The sequence below is a fragment of the Portunus trituberculatus genome, chromosome 21 (genome assembly GCF_017591435.1).
Source record: "Portunus trituberculatus isolate SZX2019 chromosome 21, ASM1759143v1, whole genome shotgun sequence".
Classification (NCBI taxonomy): Eukaryota; Metazoa; Arthropoda; class Malacostraca; order Decapoda; family Portunidae; genus Portunus; species Portunus trituberculatus.
The window spans coordinates 2,577,769-2,605,577 of NC_059275.1; the positions used below are offsets into that span (position 1 = coordinate 2,577,769).

The 27,809-nt window shown below is 41.7% G+C and overlaps 1 protein-coding gene across 1 annotated transcript; it reads right to left on the bottom strand.

Annotated features, from left to right (window-relative positions):
- On the bottom strand, window positions 1-27,721 carry LOC123507070 (codanin-1-like). Its single transcript, XM_045259613.1, is given in 21 exon segments — window positions 1-2,726; window positions 3,159-3,442; window positions 3,623-3,800; window positions 7,336-7,469; window positions 7,690-7,831; window positions 10,385-10,543; window positions 11,122-11,328; window positions 12,928-13,074; window positions 13,967-14,125; window positions 14,713-14,864; window positions 15,123-15,177; window positions 15,180-15,516; window positions 15,864-16,048; window positions 17,104-17,261; window positions 17,631-17,885; window positions 18,470-18,511; window positions 18,514-18,667; window positions 19,745-20,956; window positions 21,203-21,371; window positions 21,829-21,911; window positions 27,639-27,721. Coding segments are annotated over 21 exon segments (4,446 nt in total). The 5' UTR covers window positions 27,720-27,721; the 3' UTR covers window positions 1-2,573.
- Window positions 27,722-27,809: the final 88 nt, after the last annotated feature.

Sequence of the window (27,809 nt, forward strand, 5' to 3'; positions counted from 1 at the left end):
TAGCATTGCATGATTTACATAAAATGTATATAATCAATCAATAAATAAAAACCATTTGGAACATGATGACTATACACTGAGAATACGGACTGGAATGAATCCCTCCACTACTCTGCGCACACACACACACACACACACACACACACACACACACACACACACACACACACACACACACACACACACACACACACACACACACACACACACACAGTTTCCAACAGCCTTGCCCTATCCTCCACACATCACATCACTAAACCCATCCTGCAGACAAATTCACTGATCAACACACACCAGTCACCCAAGCCACACCCTCAGATCCACTCTCAGCTTTGGTTATCTGGTTATCTACTCACAAAGGAAGAATACCCAGTCACACAGCACACCACAGTCAGCTACTCACCACTCAGCCCTGGACCCAGGAACCCTGCACTTGGTGATGTCCCTGCCATCACCAAGCACAGGACATAAAGGGTCATTCCAGTAAAAACAATTAAAATAACAACATTCATTGCTTTTGTAACTTTTTTGTTTATGTATCTGCTATACATATATAAGTTAGTATCTAATGACATCCCAGACACAAACAGTGAATGACAGGTCAATTTCAGCTTATTCTTCTACACGAGTAACAGTTCAGGTGTCCTAAGTACTGAGCTCCAGCGACCCTCGTGTCACTGAACATCCTCCACCATGCGCCTAAGTGACTGACTGTCACACTTAAAATGAATGCACAAGCAACTTAAAGCTTTGTATTATTTCAATGCTTAAGTAACTAATTACCTGGGAATATTGCCATATTTACTTATCTTTATGATTTTATCCCTAAGATCCCTCTGAATGTATATAAGTGATTTGAGCTTGACATGACTTAAGCCTCTTCACACAGGCTGACAAACAAGATCATGTTAAGTAAAGTTATTCCCTGGTATCTCAATATGCTCCCCATGCATGAAGGACCAGGAGTGCTGGTCCATCCTGCCTCAAGTAAACAAAAGACTGGAGTGCCTCTACCCTGACCCTATCTTACTTACAACTACACACAGCATATCTGGTTTTCTCATGACAAACGGAACAAAGAGTAACCCAAACCAGTGATTTATATATAAACTGCATTCTAAAGCATGACTGATATCTATACCAGGACGACATCCCACACTAAGAGGGAAGGCAGTCAAGGCAAGGCATCTACATACATTTACATTCACATCTCAGCCTCTGGGCCTCAAGGGGAGAAAGGACTGACCCTCAAGCCACATTATAAGGGTCAGTTGTGCAATAAATTAGTAATACTCAAGGTAGTGAGTGACAGCACCATGATAATCATCCCTTCCCCACATGGCCTGATCCACTAGCCATGCATGATGCAGAACCTCCCATGGAAGCCCTGGAGGTCACGTCTTCTTTCATGCACTCACAAGACATGCCAATGTACTTCAAACACTCAGGCTCCTTAAACAACTTCCCATTCAAAATTACATTTATCGTCATACACTGTTTGACTCTTTCTCTCACTCACTCTAACTATCATTTCCTCTTTTAATCATCCATCAAAACTGAGAGAAAGTTTCTACTTGTACACAGATGCCACACATAAAGATTATTCATACTGATTTATATACTTATATAATACTACACATTTCAATATCTGGTCAATGTAAAAATTACACACTAACAAACACGTTACAGATTAGTTAAGACACAAGTGGTCAGAGCATCAATATATAATAACCATGAAAATAATAAATAAATATATAATAATAATAATAATAATAATAATAATAATAGTAATAATAACAATAGTAATAAAATAATAATAATAATAATAATAATAATAATAATAATAATAATAATAATAATAATAATAGTTATCATTATCATCATCATTAAACAAGAAGAAATGATTAAGACACTTATGATCTGATAGAGCTTCAGTAACAAAAAATAATAACAAGTAAACAATAAGGACCAATACCCACTATGTCCAGTCCTCTGACTCTTAAAGAATAGACATCAGTAAGTAAAGTTGCAAGCCAAGGGAACTTGACACAAGGGTACATGATACACAAGAAACTTCACATTTGGTCACAGTCCCTTACATTACAAGGACATTTGATTACCTCACAACTTGCCACCCTTCCCATCATCCCACATGGAACTCCTTATGCCCTTCCAGCAAGACAACAAGTACCAGGCCACTACTGCTGTGTAAAAATCAATTCACTATCTGGGGAAACACTAGGCAATACTGTATAAACATAAGGCAGTAGAAGAAGACTAACAAGTGGTCCAGGAAGATGAAAAGGTATAGAAAAATAAACTGTACTCAATCACATAGACATCACAGAACATTAGAGACTATCACCTGATCTGTCAACCACTCACTGAAGAGCAAGACACAGCAATGATATCTTCTTTCCATCAATACCTGAACACTTGAATCTGCCTGCACGTATAAGTAATACCACCCCTGATTTACCTCCGCTTTCCCCAAGCCCCAAGTGGTCCCCAGAAGTTCGCTACAGAGACTATGTAGATGTCATCCTCAGGTCCCCAAAAGTTTGTCCTATGATCTAGAAGTCTTCCCCCAAGTCGTCCATCTGCTCACACACCCAGCCCACCCAGTCCAGCATCTGCATCAGGGTGGAGTCATCCTGGAACTCCTTCTGCTTGAGGGCGGTGCGGGTCACTCCCTCAATGCAGACAGAGATACCCGACAGAATCTCCTGTAGTTTAAAAGACAATGGCACTGTAAATCATGTGAAAAAAAAAAAAAATTTCCTTTACAAATTTCAAAAATTATTAGCATGTGATGTTTGGCAATGATGATATCATAGTCTTTAATTAAGTGACAAACACATCACACATATTTCAATCCAACTCCTTCAAAGTATCTCATAATCATCTTACCCCATCAGCTCCCAATAGTAAAAAGTGTATGAATAGTGTGTACATGCATGCGTGAGTGCATGCCCATGCGTGCATATGTGTGTGGTGCTTTGTCTGGACCTGGTATACAGACAAACTAATGTTTATATGAATTTGAATACTGTAGTTATCACCAAAGTTGAAGGCAACATGTTTACTTTGAAGAATACTAATAACAATGAGCCTTTCACTGTTTTTGAGCAGAGCCAGAGCAGACAACACTACAGTACCTGAGGCCAGGAATGCCTGAGGAGGGCAACAGAGTGGTCCAGGAGGGTGGCTGGGGTTAGCAGCTCAGTTGTCAAGAGGAGGCAAATCAGCTCCTCTATCTTCTTCCAGGAGAGTTTCTGGTGAGTCACGTTGGGGTTCTGTGCCACAAGCATCACTGTGCGGGGGCAGAGGATGGACCCCAGGCAGGCCGGGCTAGGCAGCACTCCCCCCAGAGCCACAGGCCGCCACAGAGACACAAACTCCTCCTGTATCTCCGATGTTATGAGAGGTGGCACACACACAGCTGAGGAAGGATGGCAGGTATGAGGGACATGTAATGTGGTTGGTGATGAATTATTGGAGAGCTTTCCTCATAAGTTCACACCTCTCACACCTGATCTTACAATTCTCTTCACTAGTCTATCATCCTCCATTCTCTCAATATGTCCAGACCATCTCAGAACACACAACAGTAGGCACTGACCCATGACCACCAGCAGGTCCACAGTGAGGGTCTCCAGGGCACGATGTGAGGTCAGCAGTACATCCTGCCGCTGTGAGAGGCTCCTCCTCACATCTCCAGTGATGGTCAGCAGCAACTCCCGTGTCACCAGGCCAGACAAGTCAGACCCAGGGCTAGACGTCACCTCCCGCAGGATGCTCTATGTGTGAGTATGCCCATTAGACTAATACAGTTGTTTTGCATACCACATGTTGTCATGGTACTTCTATCTTTTTTTTTTTTTTTTTTTTTTTACATTACAAGGGCACTGGCCAAGGGAAAACAAAGTGTTGGAAAAAAAAAATCCCGCTGGTTGCCAGGCCCTGTTAAGAGGAAAGTAGAAAGAGAAAAAACAAAAAAATCTAAAAGGAGGGTCCAGTTAACGTAAGAGGTGTCTTGACACTCCTCTTTTGAAAGAGTTTAAGTCATAGGCAGGTGGAAATACAGACACAGGTAGAGAGTTCCAGAGTTTACCAGTGTAGGGAATGAAGGAGTGAAGATACTGGTTAACTCTTGCATTAGGAAGATGGACAGAATAGGGATGAGAAGAAGTAGAGAGTCTTGTGCAGCGAGGCCGCAGGAGGGGAAGGCATGCAGTTAGCAAGTTCAGAAGAGCAGACAGCATGAAAACAGCGGTAGAAGACAGATAAAGATGCAACATTGCGGCGGTGACTTAAAGAATCAAGACAGTCAGTTAGAGGAGAAGAGTTGATAAGACGAAAAGCTTTAGATTCCACCTTGTTTAGTAAAGCTGTGTGTGGATCCCCCAGACATGAGAGCCATACTCCATACACGGGCGGATAAGGCCCTTGTACAGAGCAAGCAGCTGGGAGGAGAGAAAAATGGACGAAGACGCCATAGGACACCTAACTTCTTGGAAGCTGATTTAGCAAGAGTAGAGATGTGAAATTTCCAGTTTAGATTTTTAGTGAAGGATAGACCGAGTGTGTTTAATGTAGAGGAGAGGGAAGTTGAGTGTTATTGAAGAAGAGAGGATAGTTGTCTGGAAGGTTATGTCGAGTAGATAGTTGTAGAAATTGAGTTTTGAGGCATTGAACAAAACCAGGTTTTCTCTGCCCCAATCAGAAACAAGTGAAAGATCAGAAGTTAGGCGTCCTATAGCATCTCGCCTTGAGTCATTTAATTGTTGTTGGGTTGGGCGTCTGTTGAACGCTGTTGAATAATGCAGGGTGGTATCATCAGCATAGGAGTGGATAGGGCATTGAGTCAGATTTAGGAGATCATTGATGAATAATAGAAAGAGAGTGGGTGATAGGACAGAACCCTGTGGAACACCACTGTTGATAGTTTTAGGGAAGAACAGTGACCGTCTACTACAGCAGCAATAGAACGATCGGAAAGGAAACTGGAGATGAAGGTACAGAGAGAAGGATAGAATCCGTAGGAGGGTAGTTTAGAAATTAAAGATTTGTGCCAGACTCTATCGAAGGCTTTCGATATGTCAAGGCCGACAGCAAAGGTTTCACCGAAGTCCCTAAAGAGGATGACCAAGATTCAGTTAGGAAAGTAAGAAGATCACCAGTAGATCTGCCTTTACGGAAACCATACTGGCAATCAGAGAGAAGGTTGTGAGCTGATAGATGCCTCATTATCTTCCTATTAAGGATAGACTCAAAGGCTTTAGAAAGGCAGGAAATCAAAGCTATAGGGCGGTAGTTAGAAGGATTGGAGTGGTCACCTTTTTTAGGGACAGGTTGAATGTGAGCAAACTTCCAGCAAGAAGGATAAATAGAAGTAGAGAGACACAGATGAAAGAGTTTGACCAGGCAGTGAGCGAGTTCGGAAGCACAGTTTTTGAGAACAACAGGAGGGACTCCATCCGGACCGTAAGCCTTCCGAGAATCAAGGCCAGAGAGGGCCAGGAAAACGTCTTTATAAAGAATTTTAATTTTAGGGATGAAGTAGTCAGAGGGTGGAGGAGTAGGAGGAATATGCCCAGAATCATCCAAAGTTGAGTTGGTAGCAAAGGTTTGAGCGAAGAGTTCAGCTTTAGAAAAGAAGAGACAGCTGTAGAGCCATCTGGATGAAGTAAAGGAGGGAAAGACGAAGAAGTAAAGTTGTTAGAGATATTATTGGCTAGATGCCAGAAATCTCGAGAGGAGTTAGAATTGGAAAGACTTTGACATTTTCTATTGATGAAAGAGTTTTAGTAAGTTGGAGAATAGATTTGGCATGATTACGGGCAGAAATATATAGGGCATGAGTTTCAGCAGTTGGATGGCTACGGAACCGTTTGTGAGCCGCCTCTCTATCATTGACAGCACGAGAACAAGCAGAGTTAAACCAAGGCTTTTTAGCTTTAGGGTTAGAGAAAGTATGAGGAATGTATAGCTCCATGCCAGAGATAATCACCTCTGTTATGCGCTCGGCACAAAGAGAAGGATCTCTGACATGAAAACAATAATCATCCCAAGGAAATCAGAATAGTACTGCCTTAGTTCCTCCCACTTAGCAGAGTTAAAATGCCAGAAGCACCTCCGCTTAGGCGGGTCCTGAGGCTGCACTGGAGTGATAGAACTGGTAACGGAAATTAGATTGTGGTCGGAGGAGCCCAACGGAGAGGAAAGTTTAACAGAGTAAGCAGAAGGGTTGGAGGTTAGGAAAAGATCAAGAATGTTGGGCGTGTCTCCAAGGCGGTCAGGAATACGGGTAGGGAACTTCACTAGCTGCTCTAGGTCATGAAGGATAGCAAAGTTGAAGGTTTGTTCACCAGGTTGGTCAGTGAAAGAAGATGAAAGCCAAAGCTGGTGGTGAACATTGAAATCCCTAAAATGGAGATCTCAGCAAAAGGAAAGTGAGATAAGATGTGCTCCACCTTGGAAGTCAAATAGTCAAAGAATTTTACATAGTCAGAGGAATTAGGTGAGAGGTATACAGCACAGATGAATTTAGTTAGAGAGTGACATTGAAGTCTTAGCCAGATGGTAGAAAATTCTGAAGATTCAAGATTGTGGGCACGAGAGCAAGTGGTGTCGTTACGCACGTATGCGCAACATCCAGCTTTGGATTGAAAATGAGGATAGAGCAAGTAGGAGGGAACAGAAAAGGGCTGCTGTCAGTAGTCACAGACAACTGTGTTTCGGTTAGGAAGAGAAGATGAGGTTTAGTAGAGGAGAGGTGGTGTTCCACAGATTGAAAATTAGAACGAAGGCCACGAATGTTGCAGAAATTGATAGTGAAAGTATTAGATGAAGTGTCAAGACACCCAAGGTCGACAGCAGAGGGCAGTCCGACCTGGGGACATTTATGGTCCCCTCCCCAGAGGGGGACTCCGAGGCAGGGCGTGGTGAAGCCATTATTAAATTTTGATTTGAAGAGAGTGTAAAAGTGTAAGGTGTTGTAGTGTAGTGTAGGAAGTAGTAGAAGTTGTCTTTAGAGGGCAGGCTGCAGCTGCTCAATTGTATAAATGAGACCACAAAGGGAACCGGGAAGAGAGGACACGGGGAATCACTCAGTCTGCAGCACTGCCTACATCCCCGTAAGTACCTCTCCTGGAGATGATAATATCTCCCTTGATTGTATACATGTAAGCGTAGTAAAAATTGTCAGTAACTTTTACTGCACTCACATATTTACTATTATATAAATTATCATAACATCTCAGGAAGTGTCTGTTCCTGGAATAAATAGCACACCACAGTGAACACTGGATGTCATGCAGTATGTTGTTTCACCTTGATGGTGTTGAGCACCAAGGAGGGAGCAGGAGCCTCAGCCAGGTGCTCCTTGGCCTTGAGGGGTAGGCCCTCAGGAGGGGTAATGGCCTTCTTGGACAGAAGTTGAAGCTGCCTTGGTTGATGTACTGGAGCTGTTCAAAGAGAGATGCAAGAACCTTTACTCATGAATGTTGAAAATATCTCATATCTTGTATTCAGCATTTTTCTAATAGCTAAATGTAAGACTCAATAAAAATATATAAGCTGACTGAGCTACAGATATAATTGTAATGTGATTCTGAAAATCAGTTCTTTCCTATCCTCCAAAGACTGATGTTCATTATTAACAGTACTTAAAGTCCCTGTGCTTACAGCTGAAGGAGTGGTCCAGGGGTGACTGTGGGGTACGGCTGTGGCTGGGTGTGGAGACATCCATCACCACCACGCCAGGGCACACCTCCACACACTCAGAGTTAGAGGGCGTCACTTCAGTGCTTGACCTCTGCTGTGCTGCCTGTAGACAAAAATAAATACACCACTTTATTTCAGAATTATAGCATGAACCTCCTGGATATACAGGGTGTTTCAGAAAAAAATTGAGATGTACCGATACCAAAATTTTGGCCGATTCCAATACCGATACCAATACCACCTAATTGGGCCAATACCAATACTACTACCGATACCGATACTACTACTTATAGTGATTACTACACTGGACACCAGGATGAGTTGGTGGACGGCGAGCGTTATCAGATGGGAGGCTTTGTTTTGGGGGATGCTGTAAGTCCTTCTGAGAACGTTTGTGAAATAGGAGCAATTCTAGAAGGTTTTTGAAGCCATTTGCAAAGGTAAATTACTCAGTAATTGGAATGAATATCTTCTCAGTCTTCTGATTCTTGTCAGTTATTCTAAATTCTTACTTCTTACTCCTTTAGCGATCATTTGGTCTTGTGCATTTTCATTATTAATTTTATTGACGATATTTTGGCGATCAAAAATATTTTTAAAATTATCAAAATTGTAAAACAGACACAAAATATTAGCAAAAGAAACTCATTTTGTTGTGTATGTTTCTCTTTAATTAAATCTGACATCCTTTGATATTAATTCATTAGACATTAGTAGACCAATTCAGAAAAATGAGCTTTCACCTAATCTTTTCAATTAAATAGAAAAAGTTTAGTTTATTCTAAATTTCTAGTGTATTGCTATGATCTTAAATAATTAATATGCAACAAATTATACACAATGCACATGATTACAAAACAGAATCGTTACTTTCTTAGTTATGGAATTTTTACATCCTTAGGTTAACACAAGTAACTCAAAAATTAAACTTGCATTAAAATTAATATACATATATAATTCGAGCTTCCACCTATTCCAGTATGATATCTTGGAAAAGGCTACCACTAGCACTGTTAATTATAAATCAAATAAGAATATGCTGTTATTTACAATAATGCAAAATGCCTATATATATATATATATATATATATATATATATATATATATATATATATATATATATATATATATATATATATATATATATATATATACCAAATCATTTTGTTGGATTCTCAATATCTGAAGTTTGACATTCTTAGATTATAGTTAAAAACATAAGCTTTTCACCTGTGTGAACTTTGTGTGGGTGGAGGAGCAGCGTCTGACTGAGAGACAGTGAGGATGCGTGGTGACTTATGACCGACCGTGTGACAGGATGCCGGAGTTCAGCCTATACGCGTTTCATACACGTCCAATTTAGAGGTTGTGGCTTATTACCACAGAAAACAGTATTCTATGACATACGGTAATCACCACGGAAACTTAATACGCCATATTATATTAATTTGGTATCATCAATATCTTATATCGAATATATCATAAGTAGTAAATTCCTTTTAGGTATCGGAAGTATCAGCATAAAATAAGCCGATACCGATACTGATATCGATACCCAAAAAATGGGCCGATACCGCCGATTCCGATGCATCGGTACATCTCTAGAAAAAAATGCCACGATTTTGATCTCCATTTATTCAAAAACTAATAATGACAAAAGAACAAACTGTAGTGCTATCAAAAGCAAACTTGATGGCAATTTATCCCTTGTCTAAGTGAACTTCTTGAAGTTCATGTTTTCAATATGAGTGCCACGTGGGTTGAAGCATGCTTTAAGGCGTACACAGAAATTCTCACCAACTTTCTGGCATGTCCCTGACCTCAGTCCTCCTGATTTTTGGTTCTGGGGAGCTGCCAAGGCTGAAATCTATGCCAACAAACCATCAACACTCACTTAATTAAAGCAAAATGTGGAGGCATACACAACCAGTGTGACCCAAGAGACATGCCAGAAAGTTGGTGAGAATTTCTGTGTACGCCTTAAAGCATGCTTCAACCCATGCGGCACTCATATTGAAAACATGAACTTCAAGAAGTTCACTTAGACAAGGGATACATTGCCATCAAGTTTGCTTTTGATAGCACTACAGTTTGTTCTTTTGTCATTATTAGTTTTTTAATAAATGGAGATCAAAATCCTGGCATTTTTTCTGAAACACCCTGTACTACAAGCAGGTAATGGATTCAATGAGTAACTTGACAAAGCATAATAATGAGGTTACAATGTCCTACATCAAATTAATATGCTGGGAATATAAAACAATGTCTATCTATCTATCTACATACCAGGCTGGCAATCCTGGCATGACACAGACAAAGAACCACACACTCATACACATATCCTTCACATTCTAAATATACAAATTTGCAAGACTTTAAGTATCTATACATGATATGCTCTCTTTTGTATGGCTGGGTAAAATAAAATACAAGTAAAGCTTTTTTTCACAAGGAAATTCAACACAGTATTCTTAAAACCAATGCATCCTATTAAACAAAAATAGACACCTCAATGTTGTCGTTTTTATTGCACCTCCTTTTTATCATCCTAGACCAGACTACCTCTTACATAAAAATATAAACACTTTAATCTAAAAAATGCAACACTAAAAATATCTGCAAATAATCAAGCAGAGTCAGTAAAGTAAATTCTCACCGCCTGTAGGTCAGCTGCCTTCTGTGCCTGGCGGAGGAGGCGGTCAGCATCAGCAGCGAGGTCCTTGCAGAAGAGTGTCGGGGTGAGGTGTGACTGCACCCAGGCTGCCACCTTCTCCCGGCTGCAGCGACTCACCAGCTTCCTGCACACCTCCACACCCTGCAACACACACACACAAACACACCCACTTTGAGTCATCAAGCAACACACAACTATAATTGTCAAGGAGTGCTGGAAGAAAACATGCAAAATACTTAGCTCCAACTGAAATGACAATACTTGCATGGCTTTCTCCAGAAGGTAAGGGAATACAGACGAATTTCTGCTTACATAATACATAAGTTGTGCTCCCAGTAAATTATCAATAAATTAGGATTAACTAGAGATTTTTTCTTTTCCTATTTAATATATTTTCAACATTCAAGAATCATGACAAAAGAAATGAGTAAACTAATACTAATTTACTCATTTATAATTGGCTTCTATTCATCCTGTTATCACTGGAAAGATATTAAACCCTCCTTTGTTCATGTTAGTATCAAAACAAAGGGTTAAAAATAAGGGAAGATGCAGCACATTATCAGATCTACACATGGCAGTCAGTGTAAGTATTGTCTTTCATTCAATTTATTATCAAAGGAGAGGTTAAACAGTTACATCCTCTTCACTCATCATGCTACCAGAGGAGACGTTCAAGACCCACACCCCGCTCTCTCCCAGACAAGCCAAGGTCGCACCTGAGGGGAGATGTCAGGCGGCAACAGCAGGGCAAGGGCTGGCTCCACCTCCCCGTTGCAATGCTGATGGGTGATCTGGCCACAGCGGGCACGGGCCTCCTCAGACACCTCACGCCCCACCTCTACCACCCGCTGTTGCACCACGTCCCGCACCCGCTCCCCACCCTGAGGAGTGCTCTGGAACTGCTCTGCTATCACTGCTTTCAGCTGCATGGGAATGACACAGGTCAGTGATCATTACACACAAAAACATCAAACCAAATACTCTCAAGCATACTGACTCACTTCAATACTACACTCATTTCTTTATACATGTTAAGCACCGTTGAGTTTCAATGGTATAGTTTTCAAGGGTGCAACAAATAAAAATGTTACCCAGTTTTGTGGCATCAGTATAGGTATCAGTCAAAATTCTGGTATATATATATACATACTATATATATATATATATATATATATATATATATATATATATATATATATATATATATATATATATATATATACACAGGCAATCCCCGTTTAACGAAGGGGTTACGTTCCTAAAAAACACTTCGTTAAGCGAACCGATTATAACAAGTTTAACCCCTGATTTGAACTTCCATTGAGAGTAAGCAAAGCGAGAGTGCATCATAGTACAGTAAAAGGTTTAATGAAAGTAAAAATTATGAAGTTAAACATTTAGGTAGTTTAATTTAAGTCATTATAATGTACACTAATGTATGTATGTATGTAACTTTATAATGTTGATGATCTTAACTTTATGAAGGGAGGAAGAGTGAAACGGGAAAGACACTAACCGGCAACCTGTGGAATGTAAACAAAGTGCGCATCATTGTACTGCATACAAAACTTATGTACCACATTTCCACAAGGCTTTCCATTTTATCCATTGTAGAGTCACAAGTTCAGGTGGTTCTTTTAGCTTGCAAGGAAGATACGGTCTCACCAGCCTTCTTAATAGAGTCTGCTGACTTGAAACTAGAGACAGTATAATATGGAGTCAAGATAGTGGCCAGCACTGCTATAGTTTTCTGGCCTCTCTCGTGTCTGTGAATAATATCTAGCTTCATTTAGAGAGTAAGAGACTTCCTGGTCTTCTTACGAACACTAGGCCAATTGCAGGGCATTTTGGTGGTAAGTTGAGCTAGGGAAGACAAGCTGCTGCTGATGCTGTTATGTTTTGACTGGGGAGTGAATGTTGCACGTGTTGTCCACGAGAGGCTTGATCTTGATCTTGATCTTTATTCTATAGCGGTCCCAGGATTTTTCCTGAGGCATGCTTTAGTACCAACAGCTCCTGGTGTATTCAAAAGCCTGTCAGCTTGCGTGATATGGTGGGGCTTTCAAATTTGGAAAAAAAGATTACCTGGATAAAACTTCGTTAAAGCGAGTTTGGTGTTCGTTAAACGAGCAGATGGTAGTAAAATGAAACCTTCGTTGTAGCGAAATTTCGTTGTGTGAACCTTTGTTAAACGGGGGTTGCCTGTATACACACACACACACACACACACACACACACACACACACACACACACACACACACACACACACACACACACACACACACACACACACACACACACACACACACACACACCAAGGCTGTCTCCCTTAAAATAATGAGGCAGCCAATACAAGGCACACAACTTTCACATTTACATGCACCACTCTCTCAGCCCCTTGGCCCTTGAAAAATCCAAATATTAAATTGCCACATAAATAAACACAAAAGTACCCTGTAAAATTTCTACCACAAAGAAGAAAGCAATGGCCACAGCACAGCACAACCCAGAATCAAGGTACCTTCTCCACAGCAGCTTCCCTGAGTGAAGGCAGCACCTGGCAGCGCAGCGTCTTGATCACGTTGGAGGACACACGCTCCACCACAAAGTCCGTCGTCTTGCGCACCGACGTGGGCTGGTTGTGGAAGAAGTTGTCCTCCAGCTGCATCTGTGGTGGCCATCCAGACAATGATTACATAACTACACAAGCATTTTATTTTATTTATTCATCTATTTTTTTTTTCCATTTTTTTATGTAAGTAGGCCACTGGTCAAGGGCAACAAAACTTCTAATAAAAAGACCTATTTAATGCCATTTCTTACAGGGATGTCAGATGGAAAGATACAAAAACTAATAAGTATTTCAAAATCTCCCTCTTGAAAAAGTTATAACAGGAAGATTGAAATAGTAAAGTAGGCAGGCAATTTTAATACAAGCAGAACCTTAACTTAGAGGGCAAACTGATTTCAGATTAACTTCAATTAGATCAATTCAAAATATGACACATACAACCTTGCTTCACGACTCATAAAAAGTAATCATTTAACCAGATCGCTTATAACGAGTCACTACAATGATGACTAAGTTGCCAATAAAATATAAAAGATCTACAAGTTGCTGTGCTGGTCACCCATAAGGCCACTCCACCGGTCACACCAGAAGAAAAGTGAAACATTTATTTAGTGGGCATGTCAATTTCATATTCATTTCAAGCAGATCATTTTAAAATACTACTCATATACAAATTCCACACACACTCATGGAAACACCACGCTGCCAATAAACCCTAAAAATATATAAACTACTACTATTTCTACTACTACTACTATCACTACTACTTCTGCTACTACTACTAATACACCAGTACACCAAATACCAAAGAACATAGAAAACTCCACAACAAAATCTACACGAGATCTGACCAGCACCATCTAACATTACTTTTACACTTGTATTCTTAGCACTGCATAGATGGATCCTATTACTACCACTCCAGCCTATGAAATATTGAACATTCACAAGTTACTATGATGAAAACCTTAGCAAACCAGAAACAGACCTGCAGCTGTAGGTGAGAGTGAACAGACTTGTCAGAGGCAGAGTGTGGAGTGATCTTTCTGAAGGTGCTGCCTCCCTTGTTGCTGCCGGCCACCCCCAGCAAAGATTCATTCAGGAGGTTCTTCAGCTCACTCACAAAGGGGCAGCACAGTGTGATCATCTGAGGATACACAATAGTTTCAATGGTTAATGGTAAATGTCTCTTATGTTAAACTTATTATCTAACACTCAGGATCATACAAAATTCAGGAATAAATTTTCAAGACACTCAGGTCAATACTTGTGAATCCCACCAAGAAGAAATCTAACTCTCTTTTTATAATTTTTTTTATGAGAAACATTCCTCTTTATATGTAGTTTTGTAATTTTCTTCCTCTTGAATAAAACTGTTTTCTAGTATATCTAATATTGGAGTACAAGTTTCAAGACATCCTCCAGTTTTGAATGATCATTTTGACCTTTCTTTAGGGACTGGCACTTCAATGGGCATCTTTCAATGATCTTAATGTTCATGGCCATTCATGCACTAGAAAAAAACTTTTAAATGCACACATCATTCACAATCTTGACTGGAAAAGTCTGCAAATGATGTGTGTGTGTGCATATGAGTGTGCATGTTTGTATAGTACCTTGTCTTGGTCACCCCATGTGGGATTGCTAGCCTGGAATACAGATACAGATAGACAAATAATCCAGCAAGGTGTGTGTGCTCTCAGTGACACAACAGAAGGCTGGCTCTCTCCCTACCTGGTGGTCAACAAACAACGCTTCATCCAGAGTGTGAGTCGTCTCTGTGACCACCTGGGTCTCAGCGCCCTTGAGGGGAGTCACCTGGGGTGTCTCTACCATGCTCATCACCAGCGCCTTGGAGGGAGTCTTCAAAGGGGAGAAGGATGCACCTAAAAGAGAAGAGAGATGCTTGATTCCTCCTCCATTAATAAGTAGGACACAGAAAAGGACTAAAACACCTGAGGAAGAGATGAGACTCAAGACTCATAGGAAGAAGGGAATGCAGGAGCAAGCAGAGTTATTGAGAATACACATGAACTTGCATATCTCTCTCTCTCTCTCTCTCTCTCTCTCTCTCTCTCTCTCTCTCTCTCTCTCTCTCTCACACACACACACATGGACTCAATCCACCCAGACACTTTACATACCTTGCAAGACATGTTTTGAGGGTGTGTAAGTCTGGCCGGTTCCAAGGCCTGAGTGTGAGGGTTACAGTTCTTGGTGGGTGACAGCTCCCCTATAGACATGGCATCCTGTTGTGGGGTCTCCTTTTCAAGTTTAATGTGAGCTGTGTGCCCCACCAGGCTAAGACACACACCGCACAGGCGGGAGTAGTGAGTGTTCAGCGTGGTGAGGGTAAGACTGTATTCCTGGTGGTCAATGTCTGCCTCTGAGACCTCCACAAAGAAAAGGCCGTCTGGGAAATTGGGCAGATCAAAAAGCCAGCCAAGGAGCAGTTTGAGGAGGAGGCTGTTGGATGGGGCGAAGGTCTTTCCTGCACAGGCTCTCCCACATGAAGAACACCCTGTCTCTCCTTCAGGCCTGCTGGGAGAACCACAACTCATGTAGTACTCAAAAATATTCTACAAAGTAAAATCACAAGAACAACAGAAAGAATGATAGAAACATGATAGACAACAGTCAATATGAGGAATGATAACTTGAAAGATAGATCAGCACTTGTGAATCCCATCAAAAAGTACAATAATAGGTGCAATTTTATTCAACTCAATGCAGTTTTAACCTCCCTTCCATTCAGTAAAATAGGACTAAATACATCAGTAATGAGAAGCATCCTCTTTTTATGCTGCTTTAGACATTCCTCTTTCATAAAATTGACTCTATATATCACTAATAGGAGGCATCCCTCTAGTTGGTGGAGTGCTCACCGGACCACAGGCAGCAGCCTGAGCACCTCCCTGAGTGCCATTACCACCGTCAGGTAGTGGTAGGTGTGCAGAGCCACTGGGTCCACCATGCTAAGCAGCTCCACCACCCATGTCACCCCCACCACCAGCTGGCCCGCTGCCGCACACCTTCGCAGAGCACCACACAGGCTGACAGGCGGACACACCTGTAACAACAAAGCATGTGGTGAGAACATAAACTTTTGAGATGCTACAATATTACAAATACAATCCTGAGAGACTCCCATAACACAAGTTTGCACAACAGAGTCAACACACAAACTTTTTTTTTTTTTTATGGAAGAGGGGAAGCTGGCCAAGGGCAACAAAAAATATAACAAAAAAAGGCTCACTTGATTGCCAGTTCCCTAAAAGGTTAGTAGAGTTAGCCAAAAGTCTGGAACAAATGTCTTGAAACCTCCCTCTTAAAAGAAGTCTAGTCGAAGGAAGATGGATATTCAAAAGCAGGCAAAGTTTATCAGAGAAAGGTATGAATGACTGAGACTACTGGTTAACTCTTGCATTAGAGAGTTGGACAGAATAGGGGGTGAGAGGAAGAAAAAGCCTTGTACAGCAAGACTGCAGGAGGAGGGAAGGCATGCAGTTAGCAAGATCAGTAGACAAGAGAGACAGCAACAAAAAAGGTAAAAACCCTCAATCCTGAGACACTGCCACAACACAATAGAAACACAATTATGAGAGTTTAATTTCCCTTTTAAATCATAAGGATCAGACAAAGAGAAGCTTGCCAGTATTTGAAAGCTGTTCTATGAATAACAACATCCCCTAAGCATACCAAGAGGGTAGAACAAAAGGATGTCAAATCAAAATGTATATATTTTTTTTCATTTAAAAGAAATGTATTAAAAATCAGGATTTGGATAAAACTGCTGAAACTTTCACAATATGTTTACATTATAGACTAGTTTTCATAAACACACTCAAAGTTTACATAATTCACATATTTTGGGTTTGGCAAAAATGTAGGTCACAAACAAACAAACACAAACAAACTCAAATATGCTTTAAAAAATAGATATTGACCAGTTGATTAATATGATATATAATATTAATGCATTACTTACATTTTACATTAGAATAACAATACTTAACTTCAACGCACAATATCTCAAAACGTGAATACTGCACATACGCCCCTCTGGAAGGCAACGCCTCAAATAAATTCACTCAAACGAAGAAGACAGCCAGAATCCAGCCTCACCTTACTCCTAAGTGCTATCTGGCTGGCCAACACATTCTCCTTCAAGTGTTCACTGGTCTGGTATGGCAGGAACTCCAAGAAACCCAGGAACTTGGCCAGGAGACGCAGGCTGAGCACCACAGAGCGTGCCTCCTCCCTCACCATGTTGTCTACTGGATCTGCACAGTAATACACAGGTAACATTAGTCTGATCCATGTAATGTTGGGGCAGGAGTACTTTCCTCCATCAGGGCTGAGGAGCTGAGAGAGTGGTGTGAATGAGTGTAGATAAGAAAGCTGTGCATCATGTCTCAGTTTTTCAAGAAAGCCTTGGTATATGTATGTATGTATGTATGTGTATACCAACCTCCACTTAAAGACTGTTTTTCTAATGTCTGTGGTGGTGGAAGAGAGGGTAATTAAGTGGCAGATAGAAGCATGAGTGAAATTACCTACTAAAGCATACACACGTCTAAAATATCTACCATTACAACCTTGGAGAATATTCTGTGATAGTAAATAAGTGTGTCAGTGAGGACCAGTCTTACCGCCCTCCTCCTGCTCCATGGTGAAGAACTCCTGCTCACTGAGCATGAGGATCTGGCTGACCAAGACATCCTTCAAGTGCTGGTTGAAGGGGAAGCTGGCGGCTGTGATGATGAAGTCCCTGAAGAACTCCTGAGAGCCGGAGAAGGAAGGTGCTGGACAGGGTCCCCCAAGCTGTGCCGGCGTTACCAGCCGCTCATACAGACGCTTGTACTTCTCAGGGTGTTGCCTCCTCAGCACTGTCAGCACCCCTTGGACTGTGCAGGGTCAAGTCTCTCATTAGAATGAACACTGGCACACCTGTCATTCATCTTCTCTTCAAGGTGAGCTTTGTGCAAGGCCAAACACACCCAAATGATGATCTGGCACTCCAAAATATTTCAAAGTGAATTTTAAAACAAAAAACATACTAAAGTTGGGCATCTACTGTGCCATTTTCATATTCAAAATTATCTTTCTTTCATTCATGCTATATGTATTTACCTTACTTTTCTAGGCACTTCCTCATTTGTTAAGAAAACATTGAATTTAAACAACAAAAAAGTTGAATAAAAGGTCTGCTTCTAAAACTAAATGACAACAATATTTCAGACCAGCAGTCACCCAACACCATTGGTTCTGATAAGAGTAAAAATAATCATTTCAAACAGACCCCTAGATCAGTGAAATGCATTAGCAGAAGAACTAGTATGTGCAAGCATTATGCATAAATGTTAAAACATTTTACCTTTGTATCAAAATAGGGACCATGAAAGCCTTAAATCAATCCAATAAGAATAAAATATCTAAACATTTACACTTAAGACTACACAATGCCACACAAGTGAGAAAAGTGCCGCACCCTCCTGGTCCTGGTTGGGATGGCACTGGTCGTCATCACCCGACACATTGCCAGCAGTTGGGACTGGAAGAGGCGGGCAAAATGGACCAGGTTGGTAGGGCTGGGACAGATCTGCAGCAAGGAGTGGATGCGAGAGGACAGAGCCCGACTGAAGCTCCAGCCAGGGATGAGGTGGCCCTCCTCCCATACACGCAGCATCTGGGATAACACAGCATAGTCACCTTTACCTCTTAAAGAACAAGGTAAAATGTTATAAAGTTTTCCTCTTAAAGAAAAGCAGAGAGAGAGAGAGAGAGAGAGAGAGAGAGAGAGAGAGAGAGAGAGAGAGAGAGAGAGAGAGAGAGAGAGAGAGAGAGAGAGAGAGAGAGAGAGAGAGAGAGAGAGAGAGAGAGAGAGAGAGAGAGAGAGAGAGAGAGAGAGAGAGAGAGAGAGAGAGAGAGAGAGAATCTTTGCTTTATCTAATGTGAAGCCAGAATTAATGAAAAGCAGTACAACTTATAAATAAAAGAAAAAAAAACAGTCAGCTAATCTATCAACCCCTTCCATACCGCAAGACTGTTTTGTGGTACCGCAAGATGCCGCCGTGGTACGTGTGTACCACACCAATACATTTCCGTGTATAACCGTGGCCTGAGTGCGGATTTTGCCTTTTTCATGCTCCACATGGTTCACTATAAACAAACCCAGCGTAACAAAACCATCCCCCCCATTAGCCAATCAATATCGGAGTTAATTTTTCATGCATAAACTATAAAGCCAATCACTATTCTTTGACATATATTATTCCGTGAGGCACGTGCGCACACGGGCAGGGGGCTGCGGTACAGGAGGGGAACGCTTTGTTTATATCGGGGGGTGGCTGCGGTAAGGAAGGGGTTAATGAACACTTTGCTTGCAGACACAAAGACAAAAACTTGTAAATCAAACAGCCAGACACATGACAGACAATGCCACTGTTATCCTCCACACTTGGGTATATTACAAAGTGTGTATATTACAGTGAACTACTAGACTTTCCCTTTATGTTGGGACCAATGGGATTAAAAATGTAAATGATATGTGTCTGAGACTGAAGTGCTTGGCCTAACCTACCCTAATTAAAACTAATCTAACTTGTCCCAACTCTGATCCAACCTAACCTTTTTTGACCTGACCTGACCTGACCTAACTTAACCTAACCTAAGCTGCCCCATACTGCAATTCTGATATGTAGATAGAAAGACAGAGAGATCCTTTTAACTCTTGAGCCTGACAAGAGACAGAGTCCAGTCATACCTCGTAAAAGGAGTCTCGCTGCTTCCTAAAGAGATGGAAGGCCTGGTCGCTGGGGAAGTTGTTACGGTTGTCAGTGTCGGACTGGAAGGAGACACCACCAATGGGTGACTTAGGTGCCTGGGTGAGGAAGGAGGCAGGGGGTGGTCTTTCCAGGTGCTCCAGCAGTAGCCTGTGTAGCTCCTCTGAGAAAGCTGCCACACGTGGGTTCTCACACAGAAGCTTTAGCGTGCCTCTGTCCAGCAGCTTGAGTAGACTGACCACCCTGAAAAGCACACTGGCAGCAAAGTACACACAGTTGTGAGCCGTGCCAAGAAGGATGCCACTACTTTCCTCAGGCTCCTCCATCACTGGCACTGTGAGGAGCTGCAAGGTGTAGTAGAGCTCCACCATGAGGTTTGGGGCAAAGCTGTGTAATATCAGATTGGCATATACTTCAGCCAGTGCATCAAGACAGCTGTGGTTTGTGACTAGGTCAGGTAAGGCTTTCAAATGGTCTGTTGTCCTCTCTACAGGCTTTTGTATCACTTGGTTGGGTGGAGACTCCTGAGCCACAAGTTTTTCTGGCTTCCCACCACTCACACTGTCTCCACCTTGCCTCTTGAGCCTCTCCAGCCGCAGCAGCTCCCGCTCCTCCTCCAGAGTGCTGCTGCTGCCCCCTTCACCAGCCAAGAAGGGGGAGGAGGGGGACTGGCAGTATGGCACCCCAAACACTGCCTTGCTGCCCTCCCCAAACAGCTTCCCTTTGCTGTGGTGCGGTGTGCTGGTGCCAGTGCCAGGGGGTGACAGGATGCGGGTGGGATTTATCCTGCGCTTGGGCTGCCGCTCTTGTGATGGTGGCGTAGCGCCCACCACAGGGAAGGCCTCCTGGTCACTCAAGTCCAGGACCTGAGGTGACCCTTGCCGGCGGAGGGACCAGCTGTTGCTCCCTGGCCTGCTGTCTGCTGGGGGACTAGTGATGCCCTGTGGATGGGAACCCTTCTTCTTGCTTTGCTTCACTCCTGAAGTGATGAAGTCTCCCAGGACCAGCCTCTGCTCGCTGTGCTTACCCCGGTGGTCAGAGCCCTCCGAGCTGTGCCGCTTACTGCGGTGGGTCCTCTCACGCGGAGACACTCTGGAACCAGGACTGCCCCAGTTATCTCCTGGCAAGCTGGATTCCCGCAAGAGCTGCTCCACAGCAGGAACTTTGCTCTCATCTGATGAACTTGTGGTGTCCTGTTGTGAAGAACTTGTCTTATAATGTTGTCTAGTGACTTGTTTGACTTATGAGTAGGGGAAAAAAAAGCTATGAAACATGAACAACAAGCAAATTCCCTAAATGCATCCCTGTAATATATTAAAACATAAAATATCAATACTGTGAAAACACATCACTGAAATCAGTAATATGAACCACCTGCAAGGAATACATGACATAACAAAGCTGACTTTGGGATGTGCCAGACAGCAGTAACACCTCACCTTGCTGGAAGACTCAGCAAACATGAGACTCTTGGCCCTGGAGGAACAGTGCTGGCGGCGGCGGTGGTTGCCTCTGCTGGCTGGGGTCTTGCGGGGGGAGACATACTTGGTGACTCGCACGGAGCTCGGCACCTTGCTGGGGGTTACCTCTGAGCTGCTCTGCAACACACTGCCAACAACAAAGGATGAGGACCCATACAACATGCAAAAGGTACAAGCCTTCCAAATGTTTATTACCTATATCCAATAAAAAAGTTGACTTATTTTGAGAGGAATAGCTGGACTTGTTGTGTGTGTGTGTGTGTGTGTGTGTGTGTGTGTGTGTGTGTGTGTGTGTGTGTGTGTGTGTGTGTGTGTGTGTGTGTGTGTGTGATAAACTGTTCTTTTTTTTCTGGAAAAAAAAAAAAAAATGAATCCATCAATTATAGGGTTTCTAATCAATTATGATGAAAAAACATGAACTACAATAACTTAAAAGTATAATAACACAAACACAAAAAAAAATATTAGGAAGACTGGCAATGTAAGGAATCTGATTTCCTCTCTCATTGTACAAAGCAGAAAGGAAATATGAATAGCAGGCCAACAGTATCACCATAGTGTACCTGCCGCCACACACCACACACCTGCTGGACTGTTCACGCAGGTAATTGAGGAATACTGGCACAAACTCCACCCTGAGGGGAAGCAGGTCCTCTGGTATGCTCTCCTGTTGGGCAGCAAGATTCATAAGTTAGCTGCAGAATGGCACCATTAACATAACATAACATAACATAAATAATAGGGCCACCAGGGCCCATCTAGGTTATCCTATATCAGTCGCACAGCGACCTCGTCATCAGTACTTAAAGATACACTTACAAGTACTACACAATACATTATATACTAATTCTAAATATTTGGCCCATTAACAGGGCTAAGTCCTGCAGCGAATTCCTCTACAATCTGTGATCCCCATACATGGGGATCATGTCTTGTTTAACTATAGTAAATTTCTTATAAAAACTATCATGCAGTGCTATACATAATTATAAATCTAATAAATTTAAGTGCTTATCTAATCTGTTTTTAAACATTGTCAAACTAGTGCTATTTACAACCCTCTCTGGCAATGCATTCCAGAAGTCTACCACCCTATGACTAAAGAAATATTTTCTTATATCTAACCTGCAGCCTTGCTTTCTAATCTTCCTGCCATGATTTCTAGTCCTACTTCCCTCCTCTAAGGTAAAGAAAGATCTCACATCTATGTAGTTTGTATCTGAGAACATTTTAAATAACTCTATCATATCCCCTCTTATACATCTCCTCTCAAATGAAAACATGTTTAATTCCTTTAATCTATCTCTATACTCCAGGCGCTTTAATGCTGGTATCATCCTAGTTGCTCTTCTCTGAACTGCTTCTAACATGTTGATATCCTGCCTATAATGGGGTGACCAGGCCTGTATGCAATACTCTAAATGGGGCCTAACATAGGAATTATATAAGCTACGCACCACTTCCTTACTTTTATAACTAACATTTCTATTTATAAAACCCAGGATCCTATTTGCCCTATTTCTTGCTTCTAAACATTGCTTTGAAAATTTCATAGTCCTGTCTATCACTACTCCTAAATCCTTTCCTTCCTCTACTGCCTCTAGCCAACATCCCTCCATCTCATAGTTAAAGTTTGTGTTGTCTTTACCTAAATGCATAACCTGACACTTTTAGAATTAAACTCCATCTGCCACCTGTCTGCCCATGCTATCAGCCTGTCCAGGTCTCGTTGTATTCTGTAATTGTCCTTTTCACCCTGTACTGCACATGCTATCTTAGTATCATCTGCAAACTTTGATACTTTGCTACTAATTCCTATATCTAAATCGTTAATGTACACCAAGAAAAGAAGAGGTCCTAGCACTGATCCTTGGGGTACCCACTAACCACTTCCTTCCACTCAGACATTGCCCCATTTAATACTACTCTCTGTTTCCTATCAGAAAGCCATTCACTAATCCAATCAACTAACCTACCCCCTATCCCATGTAGTCTCAATTTGTACACTAGCCTCCTATGCGGTACCTTATCAAACGCCTTGCTAAAATCTAGATATATAACATCTATGCTATTTCCATCATCTAACTCCTTGGTAATATATTCTAAGATATCGAGCAAATTTGTAAGACAGGACCTCCCTGATCTAAAGCCATGTTGGGTATCTCTAATTAATCTATTCTCATTTAAATGCTCCCAAATACTACCCTTAATGATTTTCTCTAGTATCTTACATACTATACTAGTTAAACTGATCGGTCTATAATTATTCGCATCATCCTTCCTACCTTTTTAAATATTGGAGTAACATTAGCTAACTTCCAGTCCTGAGGTATCTCAGCAAACCTAAGTGATCTTTCAAAGATTAACTTAAGTGCTTCAGAAATACTGTCTACACCCTCCCTAAGTACTCTGGCATGTAGCTCATCAGGACCACTAGCTTTCCTATCGTCTAGTTCAAGAATAAATTTCCTAATAATTCCCGGTTTTATATCAATATTTTCTAAAGCTCTTAAACTACTCGTCGCACTGTTTGTAACAGGATTTCCTATTCTTTCCTAGTAAATACTGAAGAAAATTGTTCATTCAATAATTCTACTATGTCTTCATTTTGATCCACTACTACACCATCTTTTCTGAGTGGTCCAATCCTATCCTTATTTCTTTTATCACTGACCTTGTAATAACTATATAATTTTTGGGATCTTTACTCCCAGCTCTAGCTAGTTTTATCTCTGCCTGCCTTTTACTTTTTTTATAACCTTACTCAAATCATCCCTGACCTGTCTGTACCTAATCAAATCTACATCTTCCCACTTTTCTGCAACTCTCTATATGCCCTCTTCTTCTCTCTGATCTGGCTACCTATCTCATGAGTCCACCATAATGGCTTCCTGTTTCTCTGCCTTATATCTTTGTAAGGGATACACTGCATCACTATACCCTTTACTACAACCTTAAAAATATCCCACATCTCCTGTGCAGTTTTATTTCCAAAACTATCTTCCCAGTTTACCTCTCCTAATAACTGACGTAACCTACCATAATTGCCTTTCTGATAGTTTGGGACTCTAGTCTTATTCACTATATTATCCCTACTGGAATTAATGATAAATCTAATTATATGATGGTCACTGTTTGCTAAAGTCTCTCCTACCTCAACTTCCTTTAAACAATGCTCAATATTTGTTAGTACTATGTCTAAAACCTTCCTCCCCTAGTAGGTTTATCTACCATCTGCACTAAATAGTTATCCTGAAAACTTTCCATAAACTTATTTTCACTAGCATCTCCTACCATCCTCTCCCAGTTTACTGACTTAAGATTAAAATCCCTAAGATAATTGTCTGACTAGTACACCCCTATTTATCTCATCTACCATAAGGTTGTCTACATCTGCTGACTGGTTAGGTGGTCTATAAAAGCTCCTACTCTAATAACCTTACTTTTGTTTACTCTAACATCCAGCCATAAGGACTCTACTCTGTTATCTACCTTAATACCATTAACCTGACTGGAAATGAAGGATTTTTACATAAATAACTACTCCTCCACCTATCCTACCAATTCTCTGGTGTAAATACATAATGTATCCATCTACTTCATATTCTTTCCTATTTTCCTAAACTTTTCCTCATTTACCCATGCCTCTGTGACACATACAACATCTAAGTCCTCCTCAACTATATAACTAGATAACTCGTCCTTCTTGTTCCTAAGACTCCTGGCATTTACATAAAAACATTTAAGTCCTGCTACCTTCCTAGATGCTGTCTCCTTATTTGGAATCCTAATCTTATTCTCTCCTATTTGCACCTGGAAATCTTTCCTAATCTTTTCACTATCTCTGTTTATCCTATCTAATTTATGTCTAACATCTTTCTTCTGGAATGCATTTGCTACCTCACCCCCTACACTCCATCCCAACTCCCCTCCAGACATCCACTCAGCACATCCACACCCTTCCTACTCAGATGCACACCATCCCTAGCATACAAATCCCTTCGCCCATAGAACCTATCCCATACATCCACAAAGCTGACACCCACATCCTTACACATCCCTTTTACCCGATCATTCACACCAATGGCTCTAGACAACCATTCCTGCTAACATACACACGAGGCAAGATTCCTGACACTACACACCTCCTACCACTCTCCCTTATCTTGCCTAACATTTCCCGAAATCTTGCCACTAACTCCTCCGACCCACCTGCTCTGACATCGTTCCCACCTACGTGCAAAACTACTACACCCTCCTCTCCATCCCCCAACCCTCTTCTGCACCTCCTCACTCACTGCCTTCACACCTGCACCAGGCATACACACGTTCGTCCTCCTATCCCTGTCTTTCCCACAGAAAGTGCTATCTAAATACCTAACCTGAGAGTCACCCACCACACACACCTGAGGTGTGCTAGGCACAACCCTCCTCCTCCTCTCCTCTACCCCTTCTCTCCTTTCACTCACCACAACCACTTCATTCACTCCTCTCACTCTCCCCTCCCCTCCAACAAACCGAACCTATTTTCACACTCAACAGGTTTAGTCCTATCCTCCCTAACTGCCTCCGCTTTCCTTCCCCTCGCAACCTGCCATCTCTGCCCATCCTGACTACTATCTTTCCCAGTCTGGCTCGCCTGCTCCCTCTTACCCACTCTGCTCTTCCCGACAGAGGGCCAAGCCACCCTGTCGCCCTCAGAAGGTCCAACCTTCGGCCTAACACTGATCTCCTGCCTAATTTTTTCCACTGCCTCCCCAAGCCCATTGATGCATGCATACTTACAAAAGTAGCTGCTTGAGGACTGGCATTAAGTGGGCCTTTTAGTTAAATCACTTTTGTTGCCCTTGGTCAGATTTTCCCTCTTATATATAAATAAACAAGATAAAAAATATATCCTTTAGTCCATTCAATTTCTCTCACTTTTCTACCACACACACACACACACACACACACACACACACACTACCAAGCTTACAAGATAGAAGAGAACATGGGGACCTAATAACATGTACAAGATAGTCAATGGCATTGAAAAGATAGACAAGGAAGACCTGGTGCTGTTGACAGAAGATGGAAGGACAAGAGGACATGTAAAGAAGATCAGGATGAGGCAGTGTGTGAAGGATATCGGAAAATACAGTTTTCCACACAGAACGGTGGAAAAGTGGAATGCATTGGATAATGAAGTTGTTACAACACATAATGTGCATAACTTTAAGGAAAAATTGGTAAATTGATAGTTTAATACAATATTCCCTATCTCTACCATCACCCCCCCAAACCCGTACAATAAACTTGAGGACCTTTGGGGAATCAGGGGTTTTAGGTGGGGAGGCATATATGAGTGATATATGGTGGCCATGGCTGAACTGAGCACACAGATGTCTCTGTGCACCTGTCTGCCCAGCTCCCCACAGATCTGCCGCAGCTGGCTGGACTTGAGAAAACTTGACAGGCACAGCACATTCCCAGACCTATTGCAGCATTAATATTCATTTGCAGCAGTTAGTGTACTTATTGGAAATGTTATAAATAGTAAAAACGACAATCTAAGGGTGGCTAAAATCATCTATAGTTTATTGCACTAAACTGTTGTCAAACTGAAAACTGAGCCCCACTCAAACCCTGCACAATACAACTAGATAAATACACACACACAAATGTTTTATGGAAGTTTTATGAATCACTTCAGTAAAAAGCAAAAAATGAAGTGTTATAATTACATGTTTAACCATTTTATAGCAGGTGACACTATCATATATTTTACTCTTCTGTCTAAACAGGCCCACTGCAGAACAAAGGCATCCTCAGCATTGCACAAGCTGCACCACACATTTATGATATCGCGTTGGTTTAGAATATCTTGATAAGTGACTTACAAAGAATTCAGTCAAAAGGAAATATGAAAAAATCGAAAAAAATCATCCACCATGACGTTTTTTTTTTTTTTTCTTAACAATAGCAAGACAATGCACTTTTATAAACACAGCTACGGGTTGTTGGGTCTCACACAATGCGGCTTAATTAATTTCCAATACCAGCAGGTTCAGATGTAGCAATACCGAGACACTCCTTTGTGCCTCCTGCCTCGCTCCTCATTAACCAAACATAAGGTCCTTATTTACACTTCACCGCCACCATGGCATCAATACACACTCCATCACCTAACGTGTTGGTGTTCACGCCCGGAGCAGTGAAGAGACATGACCGCTGTCCCACATCAGAGAGAGAGAAAAAAATCGAAATAAAAGTTGGGAAGTAAGGCGTGGAGGTGAAGGGCGCGGCGACCTCCAAGCCTCTTCTCACCTTACTCGCCGCCATTACGGAGCTTGATTCATCTTAATTACTAACTCCCACCAATCTTTATTATCTTAGCTCAATGTATACTCACTGTTGAAGCCCCGTCCAGCCACCGAAGCAAGTCATTGGGCCTCAAACCGCCCTGCACTAGCTGCTCTATGAGCGCCGCCATCTTTCAACCCTTTATTTTCAAAACAAACCAAAGTGTCAACAAGTAGCTTTAAAAATTTTCGGTGGACAATGAACTAATAAAATTCCCCAA